Source organism: Sceloporus occidentalis, unplaced genomic scaffold, assembly GCF_023333645.1.
Source record: "Sceloporus occidentalis isolate IW3139 unplaced genomic scaffold, rSceOcc1.0.p SCAF_1, whole genome shotgun sequence".
Classification (NCBI taxonomy): domain Eukaryota; kingdom Metazoa; phylum Chordata; class Lepidosauria; order Squamata; family Phrynosomatidae; genus Sceloporus; species Sceloporus occidentalis.
The window spans coordinates 277,547,330-277,571,284 of NW_028316981.1; the positions used below are offsets into that span (position 1 = coordinate 277,547,330).

At 41.3% G+C, this 23,955-nt stretch overlaps 1 protein-coding gene across 5 annotated transcripts in view; it reads right to left on the bottom strand.

Moving 5' to 3' along the window:
* The window catches only part of POC5 (POC5 centriolar protein), a 48,640-nt gene that overhangs the window by 7,764 nt on the left and 16,921 nt on the right, over window positions 1-23,955 (bottom strand). For 4 of the 5 annotated variants that reach the window (XM_089494414.1, XM_089494407.1, XM_089494401.1 and 1 more), the window contains 7 exons: window positions 19,935-20,037; window positions 11,014-11,124; window positions 9,861-10,057; window positions 9,047-9,223; window positions 8,439-8,555; window positions 7,399-7,578; window positions 3,963-4,125 (listed from right to left, as the gene is read on the bottom strand). In XM_089494414.1, the coding sequence (XP_089350540.1) occupies window positions 3,963-4,125; window positions 7,399-7,578; window positions 8,439-8,555; window positions 9,047-9,223; window positions 9,861-10,057; window positions 11,014-11,124; window positions 19,935-20,037 (1,048 nt within the window). Of the gene's footprint in view, window positions 1-3,962; window positions 4,126-7,398; window positions 7,579-8,438; window positions 8,556-9,046; window positions 9,224-9,860; window positions 10,058-11,013; window positions 11,125-19,934; window positions 20,038-20,737; window positions 20,767-23,955 lie in introns of those variants that run through there. The other variant, XM_089494427.1, reaches the window with a different exon arrangement.

Here is a 23,955-nt window from a genome sequence, read left to right on the forward strand (position 1 = left end):
AAATCAGTCTTAAATCATTTATTTTGCACTTAATTGTTAATTAATATGAACATTTTAAAACTGTGCAATTTGTATTTCTTTGTTTATAGACACACATATTTATTTTCATTTATTTACTACAATGTATTATCTATATAAACAATTTCAGTTTTAGGAATATGTGTATTTATATATTTCAAGATACTTAATACACATTTTAAAGAAAACTAAGTTTGGGGAAAATAATTTCAACAAAGCAAGAGAGGCATCATTAATTCCATGCAATGAATTATGTGCAGTGTCGTCTAGAGAGTCAAAGAGTACTGTGCCATGCAGAGTATAAGACTGCAATCCCGAAACACATTTATGTAAGAACAGCTCTATGTATTATTAATATATTTTCAAGGAGCCAGAATCTAGGCTAACTTCTAACAGAACCAGGAAGGAATAACCACCATTAGCAGCTAACTCTGTTTCATGCCACTGAAAACAGACATATTAAGGAATATAAAACTACTCAGCAGTTTTCCATACCATTGACCACTGTATCCTTCTGAGTTGTGTCTCTAGGATGGAACTTGAGAATACATTTTTACAGTATTTCTAGTCTTTTTTGTAGGACAAATTCAAAAGGTGGTACTCAGGGATTTATGCCTGACCCCTAGCTGTTGGCCTGAGGGTTTCCATCAGGCCTCAGTTCTGTCCCCATTCATCATCTACACAAAACTACTGAAAGGCTTCATCCAGTTTTGAGATCAGGTGTCAGCAGTACACTGATGACATCCATCTGTATTTTTCCTTTCCATTTGATTCTAAGGAAGCTGTCTTGGTGCTAAATCATTATCTCTTGTCAGTAATGGACTGGCTTTTAATGTTTCTAATATGATTGCTTATTTTTTCTAACATGTATTATCCATTTTTAAAAACTGTATTTTGTTTTAACTTACATTGTGAACTACCTTAGGTCCCACACTGGGAGAAAGATAGGATATAAATTGATTAAATAAATAAACAGGCATTTTACTTGAAGGACATGTGTCTGCTATGCCTCCCCATAAATATTTCTTTGCACCTCCTTCTCAAATGTTATATCAAATTTAGGGCTTCAGTTCCAAACTACACCCAGAAAAAAACAGCATTTTAGTGAACCTTAACCATATGACAATATCTTGTAACTGTAATATCTGAACAACAGAACCCTCTCTTCAAATGTCAGTTTGAATGCTCTCTTGCAAATAGGATCCCTGGTTTCTTAGGATATCTTCTGCCCCCTCTGTGGATTCTCACATATGTACAGAGCCAAGCAGGCAAACTTACCATATGACTGCCATAATATATGAATGAAAATCAGTATGAAAAAGAAAACATACACATGGTTTCCAGTTATTGCTGGAACTTTTGCTTTCAACAGGACTAGACTGCCACCCTGTGGTAAATTACCTATTGCAGATTTAAAAATAACTCTTCCCTTATCCTATTTAGATGATTATTCTTAAAAGGAAATATTAACAACAGCTTGCCTTGTATAAGAAAATTTAACAGCAAGGAGTGTTATTAAAATTGCAAATGCTGTCTATATAGCAAGAGCAATGGGAGTAATTATTTTATATCAACACTGTAGTCAGAGTTGTTCATGCTTTTCACCAAACCAAATACTGTGAGAAAGAAAAGCTAAATTCTGAGAATCATAGATCCAAAACACACCACAGAACCAATCCAGTTTGAGACTGCTTTAACTGCACTGGCTCAGTGTTAGAGAATTCTGGGAATTGTAGTTTATTGTGGCACCAGAGCTCTCTGACAAAAGAATGCTAAAAGTCTCACAAAACTACAGTTCTAGAATTCTCTAGCACTGAGCCAGGACAGTTAAAGCAGTCTCAAACTGGATTATTTCTGCAGTGTTTTTTGGACCCTATTTAGGACTGGCAACAAGGCCGGGATGACATCTGTCTTTTAGTTTTCTCCCATTTTGATGCTTACAAAAATCAGCACTGAATCACTGCCAATCTGAAAAACTAGTTTTTTGCTCTAAGTGTGAACAATCTCTGCTCCTTCTAGTCTTCAACCTATTTACCAATGATGGATGCAGTGGCAAAACAGGAGAGTACCTGATTCAAGATGGTTCCATGACAACCATGGACTTGTCTCAATATTTGTCCCTACACAAGGTAGCAGGCCATGCTCTTGATTTGGTTTTTGCTGGTGAGCATGATGGTGAACTGGAGGGTTGAAAATCATGGACAGTTTATTATCTGATAGAGTATCAGCTCACTATCTGAATTTGGTGGGATTCCTAGCCTTTGCAGGGGAAACGAACCTGTTAAAATGATCCACTCCCAGAGATTAAAGGATTTCTGAATGCTCTGAAGAATTTTCCAACTGCTAGAGTTGGTGATTCTTTTGATGCTCTGGTTGATTTGTGAAATAGGGAAATGACCCAGGCATTTGACACAATTGCTTCCAAGGATCCTTTACTTGGGTGCAAAGAACAGGCTTCTTGGTTTTCTGAAGAGCTCAGGGCAATAAAGTTCTTGTGTAGACAACTAACACGACAATGGAGAAAGACTTAAGATGAATCCGATGGAGCACAGGTTAAGGCCCATTTTAGAACCTGCTTTGCAGCAGTGAGGGCAGTGAAAAAATGATTCTTTGCCACCTCTATTACATCAGCTCAGTTTTGTCTAGGACAGTTGTTCCAGGTAATTAAAGGGCTATTACATCAAAGACTTCAGACTGATTTTTCTGAGAAAATTGCTCTGATTTATTCTGACTTGGATTCCACATTGAGGGTAGAGTTTTGGTAAGTAACTGAGGCATGCACTTGTTTGGTTTTGAAGGATGAGTTTCAGGTTGTTCAACATGATGATGTGGACAAGTTGCTTGGCAAGGCAAGACAAGGCAAACCATTTGCATGTCAGATCCATGTCCATCCTGGCTAATTAAAACTGCCAAAGGAAGACTGGCTAATTGGGTGGTGGGGGTTGTAAATGCTTCTTTGAAAGGGACCTATGTTGCAACTTTTCTAAAAGAAGCAATCTTAAGGCCTTTATTGGGGGGGAAAACCTTCATTGGATCCCACCTTGTTAGATAACTAACAGCCAGTCTCTAATCTCCTTTTTGTAAGTAAGGTCCTACAGTGGGTGGTGACAACACAACTCCAGGTTTTCTTGAATGAAATGTATTACCTGGACCCCATTTCAATCTAAGTCTGGACTGGTTACGGGACAGAAACTGTCTTGGTCACCTTGATGGATGACCTACACTGGGAGTTGGACAAGAAAATAAGTTTCTATTGGGCCTCCTGGATCTTTCAGCAGCATTTGATACCATCCACCATGGTATCTTTCTGGGTTAGGTGGCTGATATGGGACTTAGGGCAGTGGTTTGTGTTTTTCTTGGCTGAACATTCCTGTAGGCCAATAGCCTGTGACTAATACTGTGCCCTCTGCTTTTTAAAAGCTACATGAAGCCACTGGTCATCTGCAGTTTTGAGATTGAGAGTCGTCAGTTTGCTGATGATACCAGCCCTTTCTCTCCTTTAAAACTGATGCCAAGGAGGCCGTGGTAGCATACTATTCAATTCCAAAACTACCTGGAGGCCTCCAGCAGAAAACTATTTTTTGTGGGAGAAACATTCCAGCCAGAAGGCAGCCCTGGGTTCTGCAAAGATGGTGTGGGGGTGCTGCATACAGCTCACAACCCTCATTTTGCCCACCCACCTACTCCTGGTTTAAATCCTTACGTCCCAGTCCAATGCACACAAAGTGTTCCTATTATCAGAGGTTCCCCTATTCACTAAATGACCTTCTGAGCCACTATATAACAAAACTGAACTGGGTCAAATGCTGCATTCTTGTTATGATTGTTTCCCTGGCAATTGAATAGGATGAAGATCCTCTTTTGGTCATAAAACGTTCTGAAAAACTGAAGCTGAAACAAATGTACAGGCTATTAATTGACATTTACTTCACTGTAATACTAACCATGGTCAAATTTGAATTCTTTGCCCTGAAATATTGTCATTGCTTCCAGATTCAGAGCACAGACACCACGCATGAAAGCCTTCTTCAAGGTATCTTCATAATCATGCTTTTTGTTCTGCAATTCTATGATCTCAGCTCTGGCCTCCTCCAGTGCAGCATTCAACTAACAAGGAGTTAAAATAAAATTTCTAATAAGCATGCATCATTTAGCACATTTGTTTTTGCATTTCTTTTAATTTATTGAGAGAAGATTGAGACTAAGTGCATTCTGCAATTTACAGGCAACTGCATGTGTGCAGCCAACACAGAAATGCAGCTGATTTTTGACTGGAGACTATAGTGGGGGGAGGGAGATAATACAGGTTGTCTGTCAAGCCTAAGGGGGAGGAGGAGCTAGAAGATACACCCAGGATAGTACACAAGTTGCACAAAGCCAGGAGGAGAAAGATGGACTGAATTTGAGATATGTAAGAAAAACAATCATGCTCTTAGTTGTCATTTGAAAGGCTGATGTTAAAGGGTGAGCATTTAGGAATATTAGAATATTAATTTTGGTACTTTTCTGCCTGATCAAGAATGTCAACTGACACAAATTTTTGCATATTAATCAGATTTTTATCCAGCATCATGATACCCATTTTGCAACTCATAGTTTACGGGACCATTATGCTATTGACATACTAAGAAACATTTCACAGGCATTCATAGCAGTTTACAAAAAAGAAATGTGTACATCTGTGAAGTGTCCCATCTCCAACATCCTCAGACACCTTATATATAGGTGCAACATTCAAACAGAGTGTATAAAATTCAGTGTACTTGGACCCAAAGTGCACTGTGCAACAGACACATATTATATTCATGAACCAGACGTATAAATAAAGGGTTAAACTAATTGTCTTATGTAATGGACAACCTGTGATTTAAGAGACTGACTGAATAGTATACCAGAAAGGTAAAGTCAAAATGTGTCACCTCATGCAGGGCTAAGATTAGAATCATTTCACTCACTCTAAGTCACAGTCTTATTGTAATTAATCCTCATTTTCATGTTCTTCTTCCCTAAAGTATGCACTCTCTGCTGCACATGGAGTGATGTTCCAAAATTTGTGCTATATTTGCTTTTTCGGCTATCCACGTTCTTGCTATTTGCCATTAATTTTCTAGTAACATCCACTCTTACCAGATTTTAGTAGTTTGCACTTCTCTCGCAACCTCCATGTTTCTATGGTGGCCAAACCCACTTTATAATGGAAAGTGGGCGAGGAGGGGGTGTTGCCATGGTCCACAAAAATAACTTCACCTTGACCAGGATACCTATCCGTAAAACTGACCACATTGAGTATTTACCTTCGCCTGAAGGCCAGGGATAGCCTGGGGATTCTGTTGGTTTATCGACCACCCTGTAGCTTAACAGACTCCCTAGCCAAGCTGACACAACTGGTCTCGGAGCTGGTGTTGGAGATCCCCAGGCTTCTTGTTCTGGGGGACTTCAACATCCCCCTGGTCAAGATTGGACTGAAGGCATCTATCCCCAATCTCCTCGGGGGGGGGTGGACCTATTAGAACGGTCCGCCCTCGAAGGCTGATGGGACCCAAAAGGTTCCAAGAAGCCCTAGAGGGTTTAATGGAAGGCAACATCGGTGACTCTGTCGAAACCTTGGTGACCACCTGGAATAAAGATCTTTCCAAGGCTATCGACACAATCGCTCCCAAGCGTCCTTTCCAGCCCGCTTCGAATCGAAATCCTTGGTACACTGAAGATCTCAGAAGGATGAAGTGAGCTGTACAATGACTAGAGCGTCACTGGCGAAAAACTCAACGCTTATCTGACAAGACACGTCATAGGACCTTCCTTAAGACCTATCAAGTGGCAATAGCTGCAGCAAAGAAGTCCTTCTATTCTGCTTCTATTGCGTCTGCAAAATCCAATCCAGCAGAACTTTTCAGGGTGGTTAAGAAGTGAACCCAAACTCCTTCCACCCCGAACTCTCTTTTTCAATCTACAAGAGCCTGCTGTGACGCTTTTAACTATCATTTTGCAGATAAAATCTCTCAGATAAGGGCCGACTTGGACGCTGGCATTAGTACAGAGTCAACAAGAGAGGTGTCTAGTTGCTCCGTTAATGAGGTTATCTTGGAACAATTTCAGTCTATGAGTACTGATGACGTTGACAAGCTGCTTGGGAAGGTAAAAAAGACCACCTGCCCTCTCGAACCCTGTCCATCGTGGCTGGCTATCCAGGGAGGTGAGGCAACTCTGAAGCTACTTCAATCTATAATCAATGCCTCCTTCAGGGAAGGTTGTTTTCCATCAAGTCTGAAATTGGCAATGGTAAAACCCATTCTAAAGAAACCTTCCCTTGATCCCCTGGACAAAAACAATTATCAACCAGTATCTCTACTTCCCTTTCTGGGTATGGTGATCGAGAGGGCGGTTGCAAACCAGCTCCAAGCAGTCTTGGATGACACCGATTATCTTGACCCATTTCAAACTGGCTTCAGGTTGGGATACGGAGTTGAGACTGCCCTGGTTGCCTTGGTTGATTATCTCCATCCGTGCATTGACAGGGGAAGTGTGGCCCTGTTGGTGCTCTTGGACCTCTCAGCGGTCTTCGATACCATAGACCATGGTATCCTTCTGGAACGCCTGAGAGAGTTCGGAATTGGAGGCACTGCTTTGCAGTGGTTTCAGTCCTATCTCTTGGGAAGATTCCAGATGGTGTCACTTGGTGACAGTTATTCGGCCAAGAGGGAGCTCAATTTGGTTGTCACTCAAGGCATGATACTCTCGCCAATGCTATTTAACATTTACATGAAGCCACTGGGTGAGATCATCCGAAGACATGGGGCAGGGTGTTATCAGTATGCTGATGACACCCAAATTTACTTCTCTATGTCTCGGACTGTTACAGCGACCAAGGAGGGCATCTCTCAGCTGAATAACTGCCTGAGGTCAGTAATGGATTGGATGAGGGAAAATAGACTTAAGCTGAATCCAAATAAAACGGAGGTACTCGTGATAGGTAACCCCAATCTGGGCATGGAGATAAGTTCGCCAGTTCTAGATGGGGTCGCACTTCCCCTGAAGGACTGCGTCCGCAGCTTGGCAGTGCTCCTGGATTCGTCGCTTCACCTGTCCTCTCAGATTTACGCAACAGCCAGGAGCGCCTGCTATCAGCTTCTGGAGCAGCGGGACCTAGAGACTTTACATTTCTATACCACTTCATAGTGAACTAAGTACTCTCTAAGCAGTTTACAATGTGTAAGCCAATTGCCCTCAACAAGCTGGATACTTATTTTACTGACCTATGAGAGGATGGAAGGCTGAGTCAACCTGGAGTCCTGTAGGATCGAACTTACAACATTGTGACTGCAGTACCGGCATTTAACCACTAAGAGTGACTTTTTAGAACTTGTTTAGAAACTTTCTTACCTCTTGAAGTTTAGTTTCATAGTCATTGGATAGTTCAACACGCACAGATTCGGCACTTGACTGATAAGCTCTTTCGATAGTGTCTCTCCATTTTCTATGAATGTGAGAACGCCAAGTCATCCATGCTTTCTTCAGCAAGCCCATTTCATATAAGCGATCAGCCAGCCTCTTTGTATATACCTGAAATATGAACAGATTAGATATGAGTTTCCAACATGCTTAAGAGAACTCAAACAGGGTCTCATTTCCCAAAGCAGGGTTCCATGCTTGCTATAATTTACAGTGCGCCCGCGCCATATGCGGGTGCACCATACGCGGCCTTGAGCATACGTGCTCAAGCCACGGGGCGCGCGCGGGGCAGAGTGTCCCATTCAATTGAATGGGTGCGCACGCCCGTTGCACCCCACGCGCTCCCGCGCCGCCGCACACGAGCCCCATTGTTTCCAATGGGGCTCAAGCATAGGCGGAATTTGCCTTACGCGGTGGGATCCGGAACAGACCCCCACGTAAGGCGAGGACAGACTGTACATCTTATTGACATTCTGTCACTGTTGTGAAAGCAGGACAAAAGGCTATAGTTTACCATTGCCTGTCTAAAACAGTGTTGTGTAGTATGTAACACAGTGATATACATCCAGTGTCAAAACACTGAAAAGGTTTGGGTCCATGTAGGTCATATGTATATGCTACTGAAACCAACTGGAGCTTGGTGTAAATGGATAATGGATTATATTTTTTCCATGTGCATTCCATGTGTATGAGGTCCAGATATAATTCTGCAAGTTGAAAATAATACATTTGGAATAGGCATAAACATAGCAGTTATTTAATTTATCGGAAAGAAATCCCGGTTTCCAAATGACCATATGGAAAATTGCTGGGTTGGTCAATTTAAACAAACAAACAAACAAACAAACAAACAAACAAACAAACAAACATGCTCTTGTTTTTAAAAGGGGGTTGATTTTTTTAAAAAATCAAGACCTTTTATTGAAAAAATTATTTCAGCCTTCTGAAATTCAGCCCATTACAACATATACCTCCTGTCTGGCTTCTTGTCTGCCTACGAAATGCTGAAGTCGCCACTTTGTGAATTTCTTCATGAGCTCTATCCTGTCCTTCTGTTTCTCAATTGCATGTGTCAAATTGGCAATTACCTAAAAATAAAACAAAAGGAACACGGAAGATAGCAGCTTCACAGTAATTTAATTTTAATTTACCAGTTTATACACACACATGGACTTGGATAGGGCATCTATACCCCTCCCATCATTAGACTCCCAACTCCTGTTTTCCTGGCTGAGGTTGTTATTAACTGGAGTCCAACACATTCTCCAACTCTGACAGACAGGTCATTAATGTACTTCCCATAGTTTTCTTTCACAGCAGATTTCACACCTGACTTCAAGCTTCAATGTATTGATTTATGAGGAGGAATACAACAGTGACAGCATAAGTATGTAGTAGGAAAATGTATGGTAATTCTTAGGCTGGCCAAACCTCCAATTTTCAATCACAGCTATATTCTCCTCTTTATATTTATCAAGCCCAAAGTAGCTTGCTGCTAAGACTTTTTTTTTTTTACAAAGGAATAAATAAAATGTTTGCTTTCTAGGAATAATAACAATAGATTAGTAGAAAGTATTACTTCATCCTTCCTCCCTATTGAAATCTCGTATGTATGTAGCAGCTCCTTCAGGTTCTCCATTTGATTCATCAATTGTCTCACATGTGCCGCATGTCTTTCTTTTTCTTGTCTCATTTCAAGTGTGTGATGTTCAATAAAATGAAGTTTCCATTTCCTTAGTTCAGTAAGAACATTGGTCTGAAAAATTAAACACATAGGTTTACTGAAGAAACATACCCAGTTCATTAAAATCCACAATGAATTTTAAATGCAGTTACATTTCTAAGGGTAGATACACTTTCCAGCATAAAAATGTTTATTGATAATTAATGTTGCATTAATTTGCATATGTGAGTTGAAACAGAAGGATAGCACAAAATGTCTTCCCTTTGGCATTTTTTTTTGTGGTGCAAATGTTCATGTAACAAGAATATAAACTAGCACACATTCTGGCCCCAACACATGGTGCTCTCTGGTGCATGACATTTAGATGGTTGCTTTGTCTCAACAAAGGGGTGGGGGGGAGAGGAAAAGGGAAAAAAGAACAGCCTTTCAATATGTGGTAGACTGCATGATGACAATAGCTCTCTTGCTAGGAAGACTGATATTTTCATAGAATCGTAGAGTTGGAAGAGACCACAAGGGCCATCCAGTCCAACCCCCTGCCATGCAGGAAATCCAAATCAAAGCATCCCCGACAGATGGCCATCCAGCTTCTGTTTAAAGACCTCCAAAGAAGAAGACTCCACCACACTCGTTAAATCTTTAAAAGAATATTAGAGTACACAATACTATCCGTATAAAACTTTAAACAATTTACACAAAAAATAAATACCTTAAGACTTCCACTCCAGAGATCAAGTATGCTCTCAATTTGGGTCACTCTTTCATCTGAAAGGCTTAGATCAGTCACATGTGACTCCTGAAGATCTCTTTGAATTGACGAGGACCCTTGAGAAGAACTTTCTTCTGAACCAACTGGGCAAAGTCCTTCCATATCCATGTGAGATGGCTCTGTTACTTCTGTTGAAACTGAATTTTTGTTTTTAATGGCACTCCAGTATCTATTACTGGATTGGTCTGAATTTGCTTTGTGCAAATGACACGCTAAACATTTAAAATATCAAAGATGCCTTTTTCTTCATATAAAAGAAACAAAACATTTTGTGGCACCTTAAAGAGTAACAAATTATATGGTAAGTTCTTACAGAATAGAGTCCAGTCCAGTTTCTCATACACATGAAATGCATGTGATGAAGTGGGCACTTGAGAACGTCCACTGAATGTCACAAGACTCTGCTGTTTTTGTTGTAATTGGCTAACAAAACTCTGGACACTTCCCTTCTAACAGTCAGGAAAGTTTTGAAAAGACATTTTACCCTTAGAAACTGAAATTTATAACTCCCGAAAGCTGCTGAAAAGAAAGAAGGGTACTTTCTATGGCAAAAAGCTTGTTTTCTCTAAATGTATGAAGTCTTATGCCATATTAGAGAATGTGTCTTTGACACTGAGATGAACTGGAGGGACTAGTTCATCACAGGAAAAACATCAGAGTCAATACTGCATTCTATATAAGAATTACCCCTTATTTATCCCTAGGCCAACAGTCACTCTATACATTCTGCAAACACATACAAACTGTAGATCATGTGAGAGGTCTTCTAAATTAAACAGGGGGACATATGACAGAGCCAATTCAAAAAACCATATGGGAGTATATCCACACTGCAGAATTAAAGCAGTTTGACACCACTTTAACTGCTATTACTCTATCCTTTAGGATCATGGGATCTGTAGTCTGGTGAAGTATATAGCCTGCTCTGTCAAAAAGCTCTGGAGCCTCAACAAACTACAAATCCCAGGATTCTGTAGGACAGAGTCGTGGCAGTTAAAGTCCCATGGCAGTTAAACTTCTTTACTTCTGCAGTGCGGATACACCTGTAGATAACCGGCTCAACTTAAACTTAATTCTAAAACAATAGTTATACCTTCTATTCTTGTTGCCCGAGTAGATGTCACAAAATCAGGAGTTCTTCCATGTTTTCGCCAATTTATTCCAGCATTTTCTGGCCTGCGTCCGTCCATTACTGGACTTTTTTCTGTTTAAAAGAAAAGAAATCCAACTAGGTTTGGATGGTTTAAAGTTTAACATCCCCCAGAATTTTACACTTACAGTATTCATGTCACTAATTAAAAACATTTTTATCCACCAACTGTAGCCAATAACTGGTAATTTTTACCATCTCTAAAGACTGTCCCAAAACCAGAAAGAAAGAAAGCTAGATGATGATAATTTACCTAAGAAAATAGCCTCCTATCTTACTAGTTTTTGTCGGACGGGAAGTGATGTGTGGATGAAAGAACCATAGCTGCAATTAAGTACATTTAGATGTTATCAAATGCTACAATTGTTATCAAAATACAGTGCAATCTTGTTATCCACTGGGGTTTGGTTCCAGGATCACCTGTGGATAACAAAATCCGTGGATGCTCAAGTCCCATTAAATATAATGGCACAGCAAAATGGTGTCTCTTATATAAAATGGAAAATCAAGCCTTGCTATTTGGAATTTACCCTTTTTTGGAATATTTTAAAGCCGTGGATACTTGAATTCTTGGATAAAAATGGTAATGTATAAAGTGTTATGAAAATGTTCAGATGTGACAAAATGAAAATGGTCATTTATTTTGCAGAAGCCTGGAATTGGCTGCAGCTAGGACTCAAACCAGTAGGTGATGTCCAAGGTCACAGTGTGTGCCAGAGAGCACGTAGCAAGATGTAAATATACTGTGTCATCTTTGCAAGGGGGAAAGTATTCCAAGATGCACAGGAACTTGTACAGGAATAGGCTAGGCAAGGTGGCCGCATGGCAAATGTGTATATAAGCCCAGATGTCCGTTTGTACAGTTGGGGTTTGTAGTTGGTGGATGGTGTTGGTAATTGTTCTCGTGTGTGTCTTTGCAACAAATAAATAAAGTGCCTCTTCGAAGATAAGTCAGGCTTGGGTGTGCTTTCACCTATCAGCTGTTTTCCTGGCATGCTCCAGCAGCTAACAGTTGTTTATCTTCACACAAGCTTCCGAGTTTACTCTGCGTGCTCATGTTTGCATCAACAAAAAAACTGTGGATAAGGAGGGCCAACTGTAGATGGAGCTGTAGAAAGGCTTTGGGTTTTTTCCCCAAGAACAAGCTACATATTTTTCAGAAGAATGCATATTCCAAAACCTACTTCTTAAATGGGAAATTTACCTGAGAGCAGTATTTGGCTAAAAATAAAATAAATGCCATCCATTATATGCTAACAGAATAAGCACAGGCTCCTTCTAACAGTGTAATTTTAGCAACTTCCTTCAGGGACAGAGATGGTAGTCAGCTTTAAGACTGATTCAGTCAAGTATAGCAGTTCAAAACCAGAAGGCCAGCATCTTAGAAAGAAGCAGCACAGCTGACTGGGGATGAGTCACCAGTGCCTAGTAATTTATTACACCAATCTCACAAGTTTCCAGATTTAATTAACTAACCTGATAACACTGGAGAGGAAATTAAATGTTAGTATTAAAGCACTGAAATGCTAGATTTAACAATGCAGCATGCTTTATTTTTATATTCCTTACAAGACTTATCCCTAGATCTGTTATTTCAAAGCAAAGCTTGCTATTAATAAACTGAGTTCTCCTACCATATTGAAACAGATCTAACACCAGTAAGTTTACATTCTAGTAAAAAGCTGGAGAGTATCTGAGAAGATCAAGTAGATAAAATCTCATTTAATGAGACATAACACAATCAGGATTTCCTACGCAGGGAATAACCTATATGTGCCCCACCTTGCCCATTTTTCAGTTGATAAATAGCACCTTCTCTTTAAAAGCACCCCCTTTTAAATTTAAACAAATAATATGCTCACCAATGCTTTGTTTGAACTTTGTTGGGGCTGTATACATCTAAACAAGTAGTACTGTTTACCGTATACATCTAAACAAGGTTCACAGAGCATGCATCTTGCTTAAATGCAAAAAAAGGCACTTTTAAAGTGTCACACTGCTTACGATTGTGTCACTACATTCTAGCAACAACAACAACAAAAGTCCTGGGGAAGCAGGAAGCAGCACTTGGATTTATGGAAATTGTCCGTCCTTAATATAGTAGCTGCTTTGACAGCTCAAGCTTCGTAAAACTGAACAGACAGCAGTACCCAATTTTACTTTCATAGCCAGTTTAAAAACCAATTTGTTTATTTCCAGCCTTTTTGATACCCAAACTCTCTATGTGTAAGCTTTTCATGCCCTTACTCCCATATCGGCATGCAGCCCTTGGAAGTCCTGTATTAATGGGAAATTATTTTCCTCCTCAGTCCTCACATCTAGTCCTGACTTTATGCCAGTCAGTGACTGATAGCCAGCTGGTTCTATTGTGGCTGTGTGTGCTTGCCTATAACAATCAAGGTAAACAACAGCTGCCTCCAAAATCCCTTGTGCTCAGTATGTGAAACATGTGCTCAGTATGTGAAAAGCAAAACAGAGCAAAAAAGGGAAGCCAAATAAATCTGCCTCACCCCAGCATGTTAAAGAAGCACAGGTTTATAAGTTTGGCCATCAAAACTGAAATCAAAAGAAAAGCAAGTCCAGTGAAAGAAAAAGACAGCTCTGAATGCATTTGGGAAGCTTTCACATAGCCTCTAGAAGATTCAAAATGTTTTCTTTTTCTTTTCTTTTTAACTTATAAAAGGCTTGCCAACTTGGTTGTTTCATTACACATGTACATACTGTATTGTTAGTTTTGGATAAACATAATGGACTCTGAAGATGCCAGCCACAGATGCTTGCGAAACATCAGGAAGAAACTCTTCTAGAACATGGCCACATAGCCTGAAAAACCCACAAAAAAACCTATGGATGCTGGCCATGAAAGCCTTCGACTTCATAATGGACTCCTCTTTTTTAGTGGTACAAGAACCTATCTCTATTCTTTCCATGTTATTTCTGTCTCTGAGATCAAATTTTCTGTTAACGTAATATCCAGGGATACATCTATTTCTTAACTGAGATATATCTGTGATGTTATAAGCTTGTGTCATTTTCTCATTCAAAAAGCAGAATATATATATAACGCCATGCCGCCACTGATACTAGGGTTAGGGACTGCACATCAACCTCACAGTCCCTAAACCTAACATGGCACAGTGGCAGCATCATGGCATTGTTCTGTCCACACGGGCACTGACATCTTGACATAAGTGACGCGCAGCATATGCATGTTGCTGCGCGTTGCTTACGTCACGAGTGTGCCATTGGCACATTCCTGACATCAACCTGGCGACAGAAAAAGAACCCTTTTTTCCAGGTTCTTTTTACTCCGGAGGGACATTGCGCAGTTTGGCAGCTGCGGCGTCCCTCTGGAGGGAAACAGGCTGCCACCAGGTTGCACTTTTGAGGCGGTCTGTCTCGGGTCTATCTTGCTATCTTCCACTCATCAAAGGCTAGAAGCTATCTCTCCTTGTCCATGTCCACTGACTAAAGAAGGGTGAGCTGGAATAATCAAAGAGATAGGCTCAGCTAAACAGCAGGAAAGCTACTATGATCTTATTTTTGACAACTTTCTAACAGTATTTTGTCATCTGCACTAGGGTGCTTAACACTACAATAAAACAAAGCTTACACTGTAAAAAGAATTTTCTCTTCATTTGCCATATGAGTATCCAGTAGTGGATCATCTTGCAACTGTTCTCAGAACTGTTTAGAATTCTAGAGTCTTGCAGTTATTTGAATCCTAGCAGTTTTACCAATGTACATAATCTGCTGTTGAAAAGGTGTTTAAACGAGGTATCATCATCCAATTTTTTTGGAACAGGAACAGTTTACACCCTCAAGTGTTTGTCTCTTATTCAGCATGAGAGTCACAAGAGATTCTTTGCATGTGCTGATCTGCAGTAACAGCTGAACAACGTGGCATCATTATCTGAACTGACCATTAAACACATAAATTGAAACACACAAGCACAGGATTAAAACAATCATTACACGTTAAAATCATCCAAATTAAAATATGCCAATTTAAAATTTATAGTTTAAGAATGATTGGGTAGACTTGCCAGAAGAGATAGGACTTTTAAATTAAAACAGCATATTTAGCTGTCGAATCTCTCCTAGCAGGTCATTCCACAGTCTAGGGGCAACTGATGAAAATGGTCTCTGGGTGACAGTTGCCAGTCTAGTTCTGACCAGCTGAAGTAAATGTCTCAAGAGGACCTGAGTGTATGGGGGCGATTATACAGAAGGGGAGATCCTGTAGGTAACCTGGGCTTACCATGTGGGGCTTTAAAGATACTAACCAACAGTTTGTACTTTGCCTAGAAACTAACTGGTAGCCAGTAGAGTGATTCTAATATAGGAGTAATATGTTCACTCCTAGATGTACCAGCAATCAATCCAGCTGCCTTATTTTGACATGAAAAGTTAGGGAATAAATAGCAGTTAATTTCAAAGGACAGAACTTGAAAATGCGACTTTTTTGGTGGTGGAGGAAATACAGCTCCCAGAATCTCCCAGCTGTTATTTGTTGGCATGATGATTGTGGGAGGTGCAGTCTAGAACATAATGTTTGCAGGCTGTGTGAAAGGAGCACATGAACCTGAAACACTGTTTTGTTGTTGTTATCACCCAGGGAGAATTCCAGTGCCAACAGCAGCATCCAAGAAAGCCCTTTTTGTTACGCACAAATCAAACCTCCTAGGCATTTAAACATTAACAGAGATAGTAAAGCTCCTTTCTATGCACTTCCTTTTCCCCAAGGCATGCTTTTTGTTTTCTGTATAAAAATAACCCTTTTTTACATGACACTGAAGCTATGTCTCAAATATGAAGCAGAAGCTCAAGTCAGAGACCACAAAACTGCCATTGTACTGCCGTGTCAAGGTGACAGTAGACAAACCTGTGTACATATGGTCTAAGGGCCAGAGTATATTGCAATATTAAACTACTGTACACATGAGCCAAATGAAGAGTTACTGCATTTCCTATATTTCATGCAATTCTTTCCACTTAAAACGGTGCTAGTTTTGTTTTTGCTTGCCAAGTTAACAAACCTTTGCTATTTAGAATAAAAGCAATAAAAACTGCATGTCATACTTTCTGAAGGCCTTCAAAGATTAACGACATTAAAATGAATTAAAACTGTTTCACATTTTCAAAGCTGTAGATATTTATGCAAGAATTAGATTTGGAAAATCCTCAGGAAATAGTTTTTTTTACCTAGAAAACAATGATTAAAGCACATAATTAAATATCTATCACTTTGTAGATGACATCACACAAAACTAGGAACATAATGAACTGATATGAAGGACTGTGTATTTCATTTTGACAGAATTTGTCTGCTTTGACAAAGAAATATGTAAAAATACTGTATATACTCATCTATAAGTCGAAAAATTTATGCCCAAAAATGACCCCAAAATCCCAGGTCGATTTATTTATGAGCCAGTATGGTAATGTGACAGCAGTTTCTTTCAGATTTCCCCATGCAGTGGGGAGAGCAGTTTCTTTTTCTTTTGAGACAAGCAGAAAGAGTCCTGGGTGATTAACTGCTGTTAAACAAACAAACAGAGCCCCTCGCCTGCCTGCCAGCTGCCACTCTCTGGGGAGTGAAGGATGAAATGAAAGCTAAAGGAAAAAGCCTCAATTAGAATCCCTCTTGCCATGCACACATAGACACATTGAAAAAGCCTCCAAGCTTTACCCTTGACTTATCCACGGGTCATGGCAGAATCCATAATTTTGGCCCCAAAACCTGCCCTTGACTTATACATGAGGTCGACTTATAGTAGAGTACATATGGTATGTGATAAACTGATAAACTAATGTGTGCTGTGAAATTTCCTGTAAATAAATCTTATTATAGATTAGATGTTATGGAAATGGAAAAATGCCTTCTGTTTTTTAAAAAAGTTCTGCTGATGATCAGTGAGTATATTTCAAGTGATATACAGTATAAAGCAATCCTAATTTGAACTATGAGAAGTGTCATTGTCTTGGTGATTTAACAAATGCTCTACTTGATGATCTCAGACAATTCTAGGAATCCTCAGCTAGGCTGGAAACACATTCCTATTTCAATATATGGAGTTTCAAAGAAAAAAAAAAGAGATGCAAGCTCTGTTCCCACATCTACTCTGGGAGCAAATTACAGGGACCAATAACATCACCCACAACACCAAAGCTACATTTACCCACTCTTCCTCCTATGTGATATATACCCATTCTATGCCACCAAAGCCGCTTTACACTCGACAAACAGGATAGTCTCTATACAAGAGGACTAATAGACATTAATCTCACATTAGAAATGACAATAGCCAAAAACCAGTTGCAGAACATTTCAGCCTTCCTGGACACACAGGAAATTATTTACATGTAGCAGACCTTGAACAAGGAAATTTAGTCCGGAGAAGAGAAAGTTAAGAGGTGATATGATAGCCCTGTTTAAATATTTGAAGGGATGTCACATAGAAGAGGGAGCAAGCTTGTTTTCTGCTGCTGTAGAAAACAGGACCCGGAACAGTGAATACAAGTTGCAGGAAAAGAGATTCCACCTCAACATTAGGAGGAACTTCCTGACAGTAAGGGCTGTTCGACAGTGGAACACACTTCCTCGGGGAGTGGTGGAGTCTCCCTCCTTGGAAGTCTTTAAACAGAGGCTGAATGGCCATCTGTCGGGTATGCTTTGATTGAGAGTTCCTGCATGGCAGGGGGTTGGACTGGATGGCCCTTATGGTCTCTACCAATTCTATGATCTTATGAAATTACAAAGGAAGACTAGAAAAAGAAACTGCTGAACTGAATTATATTCACAAATTCCACCCCACTAGCGGAGGTATAAATAGACAACAGCTTCATGGTACATTACGTATATTAATACAAGCATCCTCACTGCAGCACACATAACAAAAGGAATCTTATAAGAGAGAACAGAGTTATGGCTTTCAGATATCAACACATATCAACACTAAATGATCACTATAAAGATCTGGAAAGCCTTTATCACATTATGCAGCCCTTTGAAAATTTAGGGCATCTTAGTGGAGCCTATTACATTGTTTCCCACTCCCACAACTGTGTAGATATGCTTTATATCCAAGCATTTATTATTACTGCAGCCAACGAAGTGGGTTTGTATCCACAAAAGTTCAGGCAAAAAAAAAAAGTTTGATGCCATTTTTCTTTTCTTCCCATCCCCTTCTTTCCTCCTTTCAATCCATGGAGATCCTCTATCAGTCAGTGTAGGCCAGGCAGGTAAAGTCATGTATGTAAGCAAGGGATAGTACCCAGGAACAGACAGAACCAGCAATGGGTAGGGACCCAGATCTAGAAGTTCACACAAATCTTTCGCTTATTCATTGACTCACCATCTCTTTTTCTAACTCCCTACCTTCCCCCTCATGGTGGTAGAAGGTAGGGTAAGTTCTTCTTCAGGACCTCATGTCCCCACTTCTTGAACAGAGAAAGCTTTCCTCTCCTTGCTAGGAAAGGTGGGTGTTCAGCCTCCTTTACAGCATGGATTTTCTTTGAGGCAGAAACCCAACAGTATTGGATATGGTCCCTACCACGAGGCAGATGAGTTCCAGTGTCTTTGTCAGCATCGTGGCCAAATGTTCACCATTATCCAGGGGCATGGAAAGGTTAATTAGTGTGAAGTAGACTTACGGCTGCAAATGAACTGGAGGCTTAAGCTTTCTTTTTAGGAATTTTCTTGCATGTGTCTCATAACTATTAGGTTGAAAGATTGGTCATGTGTGCACACTTCAATTTCCTTTGTTTGGTTCTGCCCTATATAACCTCTGGGAACCATTTTTCAATTACCTCATGGGAGGGTGAATAATTTTCAAGGGGAATCATTCTCCATGGCAGTTCCATGGCCTTGGGACAGTCTGGGCAGAATTAGTTGTTTGGGGCCAAATTCTACCACTTAGTGCAAGCTGATACTGGGACCTGTTACTTAACAAATTGTGATGCTTCCTCAGCTGGACACTACTTGCTGAATTATTTATCATCAATAAAGCTTATGTTATTGTAGTGAAGCATGTCAGCTTTTGGTATCAAATGAAATGGAATTCTTCTTACCCTATCAGGACGATAACCACAGAACTCAGAGAAGCAGAGGAACCTTTTCCACTGTAGCCTATTTGTATTCCACAGTTTTTCTCTCAAAGATGGATGCTCTTGAAACAAACCATGGTAGATAGCATGCTAACATAGGAAAGAATGTTCTAGAATATTTTCCATATGCTCTTCCCATGCTATGTTACTACTCTCCATGTTATTCTTGAGAGAAAACACACAGCAGAAAGAAAGTTAGGGCCCAAACAGATAGGCAAAAATAAAGCTGCTTCAGGTCACTTGGGAAGTATGGTGGAGGACTGGAGAGCAACTTTGACGCAGCTTCTGGCCTCTTAAGATGCATGTGTCATTTAAATAGCATACCTCCAAAGTGACACAAAGCAGCTTTATTTTGGCCTGTCTGTTTGGGCCCTTAGTTTTAGATCCCAAATGGAAAAAAGATGAGGTAGAAGAGGTGCCGAGAAGTCCTTGAAGGCTACAGAGAAGGATGTGGGTTATTCACCCTGGTACAAAGATAATACTAAGACAAACAAGACCACTGTGCAGTGGCTACGTAAAGCTGTGTACAGACAACACACATATCAATACTGTAACATGTTCATTCATGAAACATATTGTTTAGGCAGTATACCCCATCCTTCTCCTGAAAGGACATGTGGTGGATCTTAATTCTTTTCAGCGGGAAAACCTATTTCCTCTTTACTATCTCTCATTTTAGTGAAAAGCCCTTTTGAAAAAAGTCCAAACTAACCTCTATATGCCTTGAGAAATTTCCTATTCTTATAACAAGTTACCTGAAGATTTCTGATGATCCTCTGAGTGATTTGACTGTCGTAATACACTTGGCTGAAACTTTGGAGTAACTACAGCATAACGAAGCAGTTCTTCATATTCATCCTACCATAAAAGAACCAGAAAGAAATGAAACGTTATCATCCCGGAATACCAAGAAATCAAATTTATCCAGTTTATATGTTTAAAGTTTCAGCCTGCATTGGTGGATAGACTCTCTCCACATCGGTGGCTTTGATATTTGCAGATTTGATTTTTCATGGATTTGATAAATATGTTCTCTCTAGGAATCTCCAGGGCTGGCTCTAGGTATTTGGCCACCCTAGGAGAGAAATATTTTGGCACCCCCCCCACCCCCGGGTAGCCTCTCAAAGTGTAGGGGAAATGTAGGACATGACATAGGACAAAATGGAGGGCAAATTGTAGGACGTTCAAGAAAAATGGAGGACATGACCAACTAAAAGCCAAAAACATTAATAAAAAGCAATATAAATTCATGTTTCTCAGTCATGCTCAAAATGGAGGACATTTTGACATTCTTCTGGATAGAATGTTAGGATGTAGCTTTGTGTGGTTTGTGTGTTGGACTAGGACTCTGGAGACCAGAGTTTGCTTCCCGGCCTATTGGGTGACCTCAAGCAAGTCACACTCTCTCAGCCTTCTCAGCAGAAAGCCATGGCAAACCTCCTCTGAACAAATCTTGCCAAGCAAATCCCAGGATAAGTTTGCTTTAGGGTCTCTATAAAGTGGAAAACAACTTGAAGGTACACAACAACAAATAATAAATAAATAATGAGTACTGTACCTTTAAGTGCAGTGGGGGGTCTAGCATGGTGTAGTGGCCTGAATATTGGACTAGGACAACGGGAGACCAGGGTTCAAATCCCAGCTTGGTCAAGGAAACCCACTGGATGACCTTGGGCAAGTCACACTCTCTCAGCTTCTCAGGGGAAGGTAAAGGCAACTCCCCCCTGAAGAAACTTGCCAAGGAAACTCTATAGGGTCGCCATAAGTTGGAAAGGATTTGAAGGCACACAACAACACTGACAACAGAAGAAGAAAAGGAGGAAGGGGGAGGAGAAAGAAGGAGGAGGAGAAAGAACAGGAGGAGGAAGAAGGAGGGGAATAGGAGAAAGAAGATTAAAAAAGAAGAGAGGAGGAAGAAGAAGAAGGGAGGAAGAAGCAGAGGAGCAGGAGGAAGAGAAATAAGAAGGGCCCAGGCCAAAACCAAACTCCAACTGGCTCAAGGCTATGGCATTCTGGGAGTTGGAGGATGAATTCTGTAACCTTGAGCAAGGAAAGAGGGGAGGGAGGGGGAGGAAGGAGGAAGAAGAAGAGAGGAGGAAGAAGAGGTGGAGCAAGAGGAAGAGAAATAAGAAGGGCCCAGGCCAAAAACAAACTCCAACTCCCAGGAGGGGCAGGGGAGCACGCCAGAGAGAGACAGACTTAGGCTGCATTTACACTGGAGAAATCACTTGGTTTGGCACTGCTTTTAAGCATCCTGGCTTAAGGCTATGGCATTCTGGGAGTTGGAGTATGTTGTGGGCCCAACTCCCAGAATTCCATAGCCTTGAGCCAGAAACGAGTTAAAGCGGTGCCAAACCGGGTTATCTCTCCAGTGTGGATGCAGACTGGAAGGCCCACACCACCAACACCAGGCAGAAAGCCTTTGCCCTTATCTCCTCCAGTCAGGCACCTTTTACAGCTACTCCAAGCAGCTCTTTACCTGCTGCTCGAAGCAGCTCTTTCCCTGCTGCTAGCTTCTGGTCTCCCCATCGTCCGCTCCTTCCCTCCCTCTGTCTCATCGCACGGGCCCTGGAATGGGCCCGTTGCATGCCGAAAAGGGGGCATTCTGGGAATGTGATGGTCCCCAAAATACATTTTACTGCACAGAGGAGTGCCGCAGCTGCCGCTGGGCGTTCCAATCGCGTCCCCACTCCATTCCGGGGGGGGGGGGGTGATTTGGGACAACTTGCACCCCTGGAACGGAGCGGGGACGCGATTGGAACGTCCAGCGGCAGCTGCGGCACTCCTCTATGCAGTAAAATGCGTTTTGGGGACCATCACATTCCCAGAACGCCCCCTTTTCGGCACGCAATGGGCCTGTTCCAGGGCCCATGCGATAACCTCCTCTTCTCCCTCTCTGCCTGGCTCTCTCACATTGCCCCCTCCTCCCCCCTCAAGTTAGGTGCCATAGGCGACTGCCTAGGTCGCCTATAAGGACGAGCTGGCCCTGGGAATCTCTAGTTCAGGGACGGTGAACCTTTTAGCGGCTGAGTGCCTAAACTGCAACCCAGACCCCACTATTTATTGCAAAGTGCCACATCCCTCTGGTTTTCTAGTAAAAAACTCTGGCAAACTCTATGCTAGGGTGACAGCATGTGTACCCACAGAGAGGGCTATGAGTGCCACCTCTGGCACGCGTGCCATAGGTTCGCCATCACTGATCTAGAGATTCCTAAAGAGAACACTTCTCTAAGCACTTGTAGCTTTTCCAGCACAATTCTATGATCAAACTCTGGCATATGTTGACCAAAGAGTTGCACTGGAGGACATAGAGATTCCTAGAGAGGTGTCTTCTCAGGTATAAAAAATGTGTTTTTTCTTTGTGTTTTTTCCATTTCCATGGGGGGCCTTGTGCCCCTAACCCCCGTGAATGTGGACAGTCCACTGTACATCCATTAGTATAATCAGTGATCTTCAGGATATATCATTTAAAATGCCATCTATGAATTCATAACTCTTAACCACAAGGCAAGAGAGTACAGTACTCTTGCAATTTCTCCTGTATTTTCTATTGCCAAATTGCTTTAAACACACACTGCATCACAATGGTTGCACCAAGATCAGAGACAAAATGGCTTCTAATCAAATAGCTGGAGACCCATTTGCAGTAGATAGCTGAGAGTTGCCTTGCTCCTCTCCCTAAGGAGAGATAATAGAATCACAGAGTTGGAAGAGACCATAAGGGCCATCCTGTCCAATCCTCTGCCATGCAGGAGCACACAATCAAAGCACCCCGACAGATGGCCATCCAGTCTCTGTTTAAAAACCTCCAAAGAAGGAGACTCCACCACTCTTTGAGGCAGCATGTTCCAGTGTCAAACAGCTCTTACCATCAGGAATTTCTTCCTAACATTTAGGAGGACTTTTTTTGGAAGTATGAATCCATTGCTCCGTATCCTAGTGTCTGAAGCAGCAGAAAATAAGTTTGTTCCATCTTCAATATGACACCCTTTCAAATATTTAGGCAGGTTACAAACCGCCATTAGGGACGTCCTGAGGACATCCCAGTTTGAAAAGGGGGCATCTCTTCTAGACGCCCCTTACCCTATCACGGACTCAGTCCGTACAAAATGGCGGCGCCCTGTTCATACGGGCACCGCCATTTTGACGTAGCAGACACTCTACGTCCGCACGTGGTGCACCAGAAATGACGCCGTGAGCGCGCCCTTTGGCACTCGCGCCGCCTCTTCTGGGGCCTGAGTAGGAGCGCGATTTCCGCACTCCTTCTCTGCAGTGTCCGGGAGCTGCGCCGTTTAAAGGCTGCGGTTCCCGGACGCTGTAAGCGGAGGCAGAGCCAGACCACTGTTTCTCAGCGGTCTGTAACGTGCTTTAAATATTTAAATAAATATCATGTCACCACTTAATCTTCTATTCTCCAGGGAAAATATACCCAGCTCCCTCATGGGGCATGATTTCCAGATTACTGATGGTCAATGCTATTTTACAGCTGTGCAATGCTCAATGACTAAGAGAAATGGAAACAACTGCTGACATATGAACTTGGAAAATACTGGCCCTTGGGAAGAGGATAGGAGGTCAGAGGTCTATAGACTTTCCCCTGTCACAGAAGGGAATCGGTACCACTAAACTGCTATGTAAAACTGGTAGTAAAGCAAAACTGTGAAAAGGGCAGAAGGAGCTCTATGGAGAGACAGCAATTCACTGTGAAGAAACCAGATCAGAAGTCATTAACAACCTATCCCCAACCCCTATTAAAGGCTTAATATGTTTTTGTTT